Below are 10311 nucleotides of genomic sequence, written 5' to 3'. Positions count from 1 at the left end.
TTGTAAAGGTAGAAGTTTTGTAACAAAAAAAGGGGAGTGGTTAATCTTACAGTCCAGAAACAGAGGACCCTAGGACCATCAAGAGAGGAACCCACAAATAGAATGCGGGACCTTATCCAGAGAAGCAGCAGCGCCAGAGATGGAGACAGAGATGGTGGCATGGAGAGGGGGCGCAGCTGAGGACTCTAGCTGCATCAACTAAGAAGAGAAGGACTAAGAACTGGTAGCCAGGAGCAGAATGTGCCCTTTGGAGATGTAAATTATTATATATGCCTGAATGGGGAAAAAAAAAAATTAAAATGTCAATAACCGTTCCTCCCAAAGCCCTCTCTACTTCTCTACTTCAATAATCCATTGCAATAGCCTCACAGAACTCAGACACCATACTCATTGTAATGGACTTTATTAGGGAAGTGATTACAGGATCAGAAAATGCTCAGGGCACAGCTCTTCCAGTCAGGACAGACTCTTCTCAGCTACACCCAGAGACAGTTTGGTCTCTGCCCCACCAATGTTTCAAAGCACTTTTAGTGTAGTGGTTAAGAATCTGGCTGCGAACCGCAAGGTGGCAGTTTAAAACTATCAGCCATTCCACGGGAGAAAGAGGAGGCTTTCTGCTTCTGTAAACATTTACAGCCTCAGAAACCCTGTGCAGGATCACTATGAGTCAGAACTGACTCCATGGTACTTAACAACAACATAAATGCTCACAGGGCACAGACAGAACACTCCACCATAAACCACCAATTGAAGGTACTCTACTCTCGCTCCATGGTTCAGCAAACCTAGCTCCTCCTCAGTTAAATGCTTGGAGGCACTCCACTCTGCAGGCAAGCCTCCTGGCCATAGTCACTTAGTTTTACTTGCTCTGTGAGCTGGGAAGCCCACTGTTCTCTCTCAGGCTCTGGTTTCCTCTCTGTGTTTCTTGTTTCTATTACTTCCCTTTCCCATCCTTCTGAACTTTGTCCTTGGGTAAATGCTGCCCTTTTGATTGCAAATTTTCTATTATATGGTGATGGTAGTTATGTGCCATTGAGTCAGTTTCGACTCACAGCGACTCTGTATTGGGTTTCTGAGTCTGTAAGGTTTTTTTTTTAATTTTTACTGGGAATTATGTTATAGTTTACATGGGAGAACTTTAGCATCACATTCATCCTACCTTATTTCGTTTCATTGCAATGATTACAATTTCCTACATGCATCATCAAACAGCCAAAGGGTACCCCCCTACCCCAAGCCTACCCCACTAAGGCTGTAAGTTTTGACAGGAGCAGAATGCCTCATCCTTCTCATGCAGAGTGGCTGGTAGTTTCGAACTGCTGACCTTTAGGTTAGCAACCAGACTGTTAACCACTATGCTATTGTTCCTCTTGTCTATTGTTCCTCTTATCTATTGTTTGTCTGAAAAATGAGCCATACAGATGAGTTCAGTTCCAAACCTGAAGGATGACTAAGAGTCATAGTATTGAGGTTGCTCAAGTCTCCAACAATAATTGTATTTTAGTATATTTTTGAAAGTCCAGCTTGAGATTAAACCTACCTGGTTTTCCCCAGGAAAAACTAAGATTGGCTTTCCTTAAAATTATTTTTATATGTGCAAATACATTCCTTGTGGTATTTGATATGGTGACCATAAATTATGCAAAGCAAATTATTTTACTAGTAAATACTAGTGTAACATAAAGACATGTATACTGTCCAAGAGTTCTGGTGTGGCACTGTAGGCTAAGCACTTGACCACAAAGGTAGTTGGAACCACAAGGTGGATGGTTCAAATTCAACAACCCCTTTTTGGAAACCCTATACAGGGTCGCTATGAGTCCGAACAGACTTGAAGGCATTTAACCATAAGAATAAGCTTGCTGGAGGAGCAGAACATTCAGACTTTTAGTTTCATGCTGTTGTTAGCGGCCACTGAATCCCCCTACCTCCTGGAGACTTCATGCATTACAGAGTAGAATTTCTCCATAGGGTTTTTTTTTTTTTTATTTGAGCTTGCCAGGCAAGCAGAACTAGAGGAGTCTGCCATCATTGCTTCATGAAACAGTCTCATAAGCCTGTGTAAAAACATAGAACGTGAATTTGGGGCTAAGTTAGTTTTTAGTGTTTCTAATGCCAAGGACTCACCATTCCCCAAACTCTTTATACTTTCTTCTTTCCAAGCTTTACACTTACACTCTCACGGCAATGTTCCCTGCTTATGAAAATCTTTACCATATAAAGAAAAGATGTCATAAATTATTAAATAGTTTTATTTCCTTTTGGACAATGATTTATTAAAATTCACCCACAGAGGCTTATTCTTTTGGGGCAGAAATATTAGATCTCTTGGAATCTACTAAACTGTATTGTTTATAAATTAAAATAGCAAGATGTCATTTTCATCCATCAAACTGACTAATGTTTTAGTGTTTAGTCTCTAGTAGAGGAGACATTTTATATCAGCAGTGCTGGTTTGAGGGTTCCACTGTGGTAAGCACTGAATGACCGAGTGCTGAGGGCTCTACAGTTGTTGTTGTTGTTAAGTGCTGTTAAGTCAGTTCTGACCCATAGCGACCCTATATAGGGTTTCCTAGGAGCAGCTGGTGAGCTTGAACTGCCAACCTTGCAGTAAGCTTACTTAATAAATGATGCTGAGATACGAAGGAGCTTCAAAAAGTTCATGGGGAAAAAAATCCATTATCTTTTCATTGTAAGTAACCATGAACTTTTGGAAGCCCCCTTGTATTTGGTAAATAATTTAGGAACAATAACAAGCATAAAGTTAGGTTTCCCTACTTGATGTGGTGCCATAGGATCAGCACTGGAATGAGAACCACAAGATCAGCAGTTCAAACCCATCAACTGCTCCTTGGAAACCCTATACAGGGTCTTTATGAGTCAGAACCGACTCAACACCACTTAACAACAACAATATTTCATACCAAACAGCAAAATTAATTACTAATAGTTTTAAAGAGTTAATTGAAAAAAATGAAGCAACTGGAAATTTGGAAAAAATACAGGTTAATAATCATATGCATTCATGATAAGGAAGGCTTTCCTAAATATAATCCCAGTGACAGAAGATATACGTAAGATAACCGAGCAACTGAGCTAGAGAAAAAGTAGTAAGTACCACACAGCAAAAATATTTTCACTTTATTTGTGACAAAAATGAACTGAATAAAATATCTCTAACATAAATGTAATGAGTTATAAAGTTATATTTATAAAATTTATAGAGAAATGAATTCTCCCTGCTCTAACTTCCCCCTAGCTTCCCCACCCTACACCCAAGTAAAAAGGACTGGAGTCCTGGTGTGGCGCTGTGGGTTAATGTGCTAGACTGCAAAGTCAGTTTGAATCGCAAGGTCGGTGGTTCAAGCTCACCAGGTGCTCTTCAGAAACCCTATACAGGGTTGCTGTGAGTCAGAACCAACTCGATGGCACTTTACAACAACAACAATGGAAGAGAAGATGAGCAATACTTGTTGAGAATTAGACCTGGCAGAGAGTGTTGGGAGTCAGGAGTATAGTAATTGAGCAGTTGAAAGCTCTAGAAGAAAAGGAGCATTGTGGCAGTAAGGAGACAAATTGAAGACAGAGGGCAATGTGTTTAGCAATTACCATCAGTAAAAAATGTTGAAGAGAGACAAAAATATCTACAAATAATCAGGAGGCTTTGTGTACAAAATACTGTGTAAACCCCTGGCATTACCCCCTTAGGGAATTGTACACTAAATGTTCAAAGATTTTAAAAATTGCTTAATTGGTTATGGAATGCTTTGGTTTTTTATATACACACAGGTAGATGTAGAAACCAACGCAGTCAAATTGTATTCAGTTTGGCCATGTGAGAGACAGAAAGAGAAGTTTTAAAAACCAGTAAGAGGGCCTAGATGGAGGATATGTCAAGAAACAATAGGCTCACAGGTTGATATTTTTGTTTAATAAAGGTCTCTAAGATTGTGGAGTCCTAGTGTGGCACTGTGGATTAATGCGCCAGACTGAAAAGCCATTTGAACTGCAAGATCAGTGGTTCAAGCTCACGAGCTGTTCCTCAGAAACCCTATACAAGGTCGCTATGGGTTGGAACCGACTCGGTGGCACTTAACAAGAAAAATGAGATTGTGTAGCAAAACATTTGTACTTGTCCTCAAAATTTACACTCTCGTATTAACCTCCCTTTCTGAAGGAGAACTGGAAAGAAAGGCACACATCTTTAAAAGAATGCAGTCCAATCTGTTGATTGTGATTATTGGGCACAAGCCCATGATTTTTCAACTTAGCTATTAAAAGTTACAAACATATGGACTGCAAGGTCGGTTTGAATTGCAAGGTCAGCAGTTCAAACTTGCTCCTCGGAAACCTTATACAGGAGCCAACTTGACTTGACGGCACTAAACAACTAAGAGAACGTAGGAGTCCTGGTGTGGTACTGTAGGTTAAGCGATGGGCTACTAACTGCAAGGTATGTGGAAACCCTATCCAGGGTGGCTATGAGTTGGAATTGACCTAAAGGCAGTAAACAGCAACAGTATAGAGAAAAGAACATAAGGAATCCTAAGAATGCAATGGTTAAAATATTAGACAGCTAACTGAAAGGTCAGCAGTTGGAACCCACCAGCCACTCTGAGGGAGAAAGATGGAGTCTGCTTTCATGGGGTTTCCATAGGGTTTCCAAGGAGCAGTTTTATGATCTTCCATAGAATCACTCTGAGTCAGGATCCACTTCACAGCAATGGGTCTAGAGAACATAAGCAAAACTCAATGCTGATTTCCGTTCTTATTTCTTTATGTATATACTTGTACAAACTGGGTTTATTGTAAATTATCATCATGTTATTATGTGCAAAGAGGTAAATTTGATATTGCTAAAAGATCTAGCCTAACATGACCTATCAAAAAGTCCCTGCATATAGTATTGATGCCTACTAGTCAGTTTAAATAATTTTAAATGACCAAAACATTTTATTGTACCTAATTCAGCCACACATACAAAAATAACTACCTCCAAATTTATTTCTTTCATGTTGGATACAGTATTTTTAAGGTATGTAAATCAAGTAAGTGAAGAGTTACTAATATTTTGTTTGATGACTTGTGGTAGAAGCCATATTTTCTGAAATCTGTCCTAAGCCACTTTTAGAGAAAGATAATGTGGGTAGAGTCTACACAGCAAGATGACCGAAAATACTGAGTCATTAAGAGATCGTAAACCCATGTTATAGCGCAAATTAGATTTTAAAATGCTGTGAGGCACTATAAAGTCTGCAAAATTATTACAATTGTATTCACATTGATACATATTTGTGCATATGTTACTGTCCATTAATGTTATGATAAGATGGAATTGTGTAAAATTAATTTGGATTCAATGTTGTTGTTGTTATGTGCCGTGGAGTCAGTTCCGGCTCATAGTGTCGCTGCACAGGGTTTCTGAGGCTGTAAATCTTTACAGGAGCAGAAAGCCTCATCTTTCTCCCATGGAACAGCTGGTAGTTTCGAACTGCTGGCCTTAAGGTTCACAGCCTGATCTGTAACCACTACGCTACCAGAGCTCCATTTGGACTCATTGTTGTTGTTAGGTGCCATCAATTTGGGACCGACCCATAGCGACCTTATGCACAGCAGAACAAAACACTGCCCAATCCTGGGCCAACCTCACCACTGTTGCCATGCTTGAGTCCATCAATGCTGCCACTTGACCAATCCATCTCATTTGGGGTCTTCCTCTTTTTCTCTGACCCTCCACCTTACCAAAAATGATATTCTTTACCAGTGACTGGTCCCTCCTGACAATATGTCCGAAGTATGAGAGATGAAGTTTGGCCATCTTGGCCTCCAAGGAGCACTCTGGCTGCACTTCTTCCAAAATGGGTCTATTGGTTCATTTGGCAGATCATGGCACTTTCAATATTCTCTTCCAACACCGTAACTCAAAAGCATCAATTCTTCTATGGTCTTCCTTATTCACTGTCCAGCTTTCACATGGACTCAATAAGCCCCTAAAAGTCAAAACCAATAAGAGAAAACATATATGTTCCAAAATAATAAGTAAAGTTTTTGAAAAGGTAATACAATTAAAAAGAAAAATTGTTATAAACATGAATAAATGTCCTATTACTGCTGTCAAGTTGGTTCTGACTCATAGGGACCCAGTGTAGGGTTTCTGAGGAGTGGCTGGTGGGTTTGAACGACTGGCCTTGTAGTTCAAACTGAACTTGCAGTCCAGTACATTATCCTGCAGCAGCACACCTGGAGTGTTTTAGTTACATTAGTGACTAAAGTCATGTAAAATTAAAGCAAAATCGTTTCATGTTGGCATAGCCCTTTTCTCTCAAAAAGTTACCTCGAAACAAGAAGATTAAGAAATATAAGCTCCGTTCAAAGTCAGTGAGCCAAGGCAACATGCATAATTCAAAACCACAGTATGTGAAATCAGAAAGAGAGTGGAGGAATGACAAAGGGGAGACAGTCAGGTAAAGGAGGAAGGTGGCAAAGACTAGCAATTCTATTTAGCATGTAGCTAGCAGAACATGGAGGATTTTTAGGTTACAGCAATGTCATGCTGGTTCAACATGGGATATATTTCTAACATTTTATGTTCAAGACACTCATTTCCATATACTAAACAGCTAGTTCTTGTATTTTGAAGATTTGCCCTAAGCCATGCTATTCTTTGCTTTGTTTTTTAGGTACCATCAAAAGCCCAACATCTTACTCAACAGCTTCCCTACCACCACCTCCACCGTCCCATCCATCCAGCCAACCACCATTGCCAGCATGCTATCCAACACAACCACCAGTTCCAAGCCTACCGCCCAGAAACATTAAACATACCTTTGATTTAAAGTAAGTGAACAATTAACTTGCTATTTTTTAGGTGAGATTTTCAAATTACGTTTGGCTGAGTGCTGAGAGTTCCACTGTAAACTCTGAAAAATAGTGCACATGGCAGACAGCAGGATTTATTGAGCATACACTCCACTCGCATGCCACTGTAGCTTGTTTTATGTTGTTTCCCATTAAAATTTCATTCGAAAAGCATCTCTACTGCTTTCATTAAAAAGTCAGTACCATCAGCACCACACCGTCTCCTCCATCATTACCATCACCATCATCCACATCACCACTATCATCACCACTTTTCATGACCTTATAAAGTGAGTACAATTATCCTTATCACATGCATAAGGAACTACAACTTTAATCAAGTAACTTCTCCAAGATCACACATGGTATACAGGGAAATTGGAAGCAATGTCAGTCTAACGCAAAGTAATTGTGTGCTCTATGTTGCTTTTGTTATTGTTGTGTGCCACCAAGTCAACTGGAACTGATAACAATCCTTAAGGCAGAGTAAAACTACACTGTAGGTCAGTTTGAACTGCAAGGTCAGGGGGTCAAGCGCACCAGCCTTTCCTTGGACACTCTATACAGAGTCGCTATGCATCAGAACTGACTCAATGGCATTTGACAACAACAGAACTGCGCTATAGGGTTTCCCTAGCTGTAATCTTTATAGTTCACAGAAATTCTATAGGACAAAGTAGAGCTACCCTGAATTAATGTGTTGGTATATAACAAGTCTTTACAGGAGCAGAATTCCAGATCTTTTCTCTCACAAAGCTGAGAGTGGATTCACACTGACAACCAATCAGTTAGCAACCAGCAGGAAAGAAAGCTATCATTTCCTCTTTTAAATAAAAAACATAGGTTAGTCTCTCTTCCTTCAGAAATTTTGTCTTAATTCAAGGCCACCCTAGCCACAACTTACCAGAATAACTGCTGAGGTAAAGGGAAATAGGAGATTGGAACAGGATAAAACGTTGTTTGAAAAAGAAATACTCAGGTGACGACAGAACATAGATCCCATGACAAGACTAGCTCTTCTCTTATAGAAACTGGTAGTTTCTCTATAAATTTTAGAGATTCGACCCTTGTCTGAGATGTCATTGCAAAACTTTTTTCCCAGTCTGTGGGCTCTCTATTTACTCTTTTGGTTAAATCTTCTGATACACATAAGTGTCCAAAAAATTATGTTTTTTTTTTACTTCTGCTATTGTGTGTTTTTAGTTATGTCCTGATATGGCACTGTAGGATAAGCTCAGAACCTTAAGGTAGATTTGAACCACAAGATGTTGTTGTTGCTAATTGCCATTGAGTTGGGAACCGACTTATAGTGACCCTGTACAGGGTTTCCAAGGAGTAGCTGGTGAGTTGGAACTACCTGCCTTAATGGCCCAAACCAACGTTGCAATTTACCGCATTAACGAGCAGCGCCACACCAGAAGTCCGAACCACAAGACAGACAGTCCAAACTCACCATCCACTCCTTGGAAATCCTATTCTGTGAGTTAAACCTGACTTGATGACACTTAACAATTGTAAAAACAACAAATGCCTTGTATCTGAGCCCCTAAGTTTGTCTTCAAAACAGTTTTATCACCTGAACTACTACTTCATAAGGACCCCCCATTTCCCAGCTTTGCAGAGAATTCTTACAAAGAGGGCAAAGTTTAAAAGTATCTGCCAACCAGTCAAGTTGGTATTCTTACTTGTAATATTGTTTTCATCAAAGATGAACATAATCCACCAATAATAATAAACGTTGTGTCACCCTATTGCCATGTTTTTAAGGATTCTTAATCATAAAATCCAGTAGTCCTGGTGTGGTGCTGCAGAATAAGTACTGGACTGCTAATTACAAGGTCAGCAGTTCAAACCCACCAGCTGCTCCTTGGAAACTGTAAACAGGGTCGCTATGAGTTGGAACCAACTAAATGGCACTCAACAACAACAAAAATAGTAAAGTCTGGTTCATCTAAGGATTGCAACTCCACAGAATGCATACTCAGAAGAAAGATGGAAAGAAACAAGACTCATCCTGCCTGGAGATTACCTAAAGGAGGAGCATGTGGAAGTTAAGTGAGGGAAAAGCGACGGTCAAAGTTAAGTGTCAACTATAAGCTTTTTTCATTTTTTTAATCAAAAGTGAAAATGTGGCATATAGTGAAGGACTTTTATGCTCCTATCAGAGAGCTTAAATTCCAAAATGAAGAAATATCTGGGTTAGAAAATTCCTCCCAAATAGGGGAAGCTAGATAAGATGTGGAGAGGAACTGAAAGTTAACTGGGTCGTATATTCAGATTCAAAAGCATCTGAGAAAAGGGTATTTATGATGGGCTTTAAGTAGAATTACAAAAAATGTAGCTGTTTCCTCATGTTGTTAAGTTGATAAGTGTTGTCGAATCGATTCCTACCCATAGTGACCCTATATAGGGTTTCTGTGGAGCAGCTGGTGACCTTGAACTGCTGACCTTGAGGTTCAAACTGACCTTGTAGTCCAGCGCATTAATCCACAGTGCCACACCAGCACTCAAATCACTGCCCTTCAAACTGCACATAGAACTACTTCATAGGTATCCCTTCTGTCTGCCTAAAAATGTTGCTCATCTCCCCTCTAATCAGAGCCCCCCCACTTCAAGTCAAGATCTGCTAGATATGTTTTTTTTCATTCATTTATCCAATACTTTTGAGCCAGATATTGTCATAGGAGCTCAAGGACTGTCATTAAAAAAAAACAAAAATCCCTTCCCTCAGAAAACAGGAGATAAGAGAGCAAAACAATAAATATAACAAGCATGAAGTCTATTATTTATATAAAAATAATATGTCAGGGAGTACTAAGTAGGAAAAAACAGGGTAGAGTTTAGGTGGTGAGATTGGACAGTAAAGGTTCAGTGGAAAATCTTTACCTTCCATGCAGAAGAACACAGTTTGATTCCCAGAAAATCCACTTCTGGCATAGCCACCATCCATCTGCAAGAGAGGTTTGCATGTTGCAATGATGGTGAACAACTTTCAGTAGAGTTCCCAGACTAAGATAGACTAGGAAGAAAGGTCTGGCAGTCTACTTCCAAAATAAACAAAACAAAACGCCAGCCACTGAAAACACTGTGGTTCACAGTGATCAAATCCACAATCAATCATGGTGATAGCACTGAACTGGACAGTGTTTCATTCCATTTGTGCATAGGGTTGCCATGAGTGAGGGCCAACTGGAAGGTGGCTAACAACAATAACAGTTGTTGAGAGGATTATGAAGGTGGGGTAGGAAATAGTGTGTTGCAACGTTAAGTAGAGAGGTATGGATAGCTGTCTTTATAGAAAGTCATATGTGAGCACGAACTTAGTTAAGAAAGTGAAGAAGATAGGTAGGAAGTGAGGCTTGATGGCAGCTAGGGTGAAGGTGTTGTGAAGGTCGCCGCCAGCAATAACTCAGAATTCCAGGCAAAAAAGAGGCAAGACAGAGCTCCAAGACT

General features: G+C 39.8%; 1 protein-coding gene across 1 annotated transcript in view; it reads left to right on the top strand.

Annotated features, from left to right (window-relative positions):
* The window catches only part of FYB (FYN binding protein), a 164785-nt gene that overhangs the window by 82538 nt on the left and 71936 nt on the right, over positions 1 to 10311 (top strand). The window contains exon 2 of the mRNA XM_006874683.1: positions 6681 to 6837. Coding sequence (XP_006874745.1) covers positions 6681 to 6837 — 157 coding nt within the window. The remainder of the gene's footprint in view (positions 1 to 6680; positions 6838 to 10311) is intronic.

This window comes from Chrysochloris asiatica, unplaced genomic scaffold, assembly GCF_000296735.1.
Source record: "Chrysochloris asiatica unplaced genomic scaffold, ChrAsi1.0 scaffold00293, whole genome shotgun sequence".
Taxonomy (NCBI): domain Eukaryota; kingdom Metazoa; phylum Chordata; class Mammalia; order Afrosoricida; family Chrysochloridae; genus Chrysochloris; species Chrysochloris asiatica.
The sequence above is the reverse complement of the archived record's forward strand: the minus strand, read 5'-3'. Positions and strand labels throughout refer to the sequence as shown.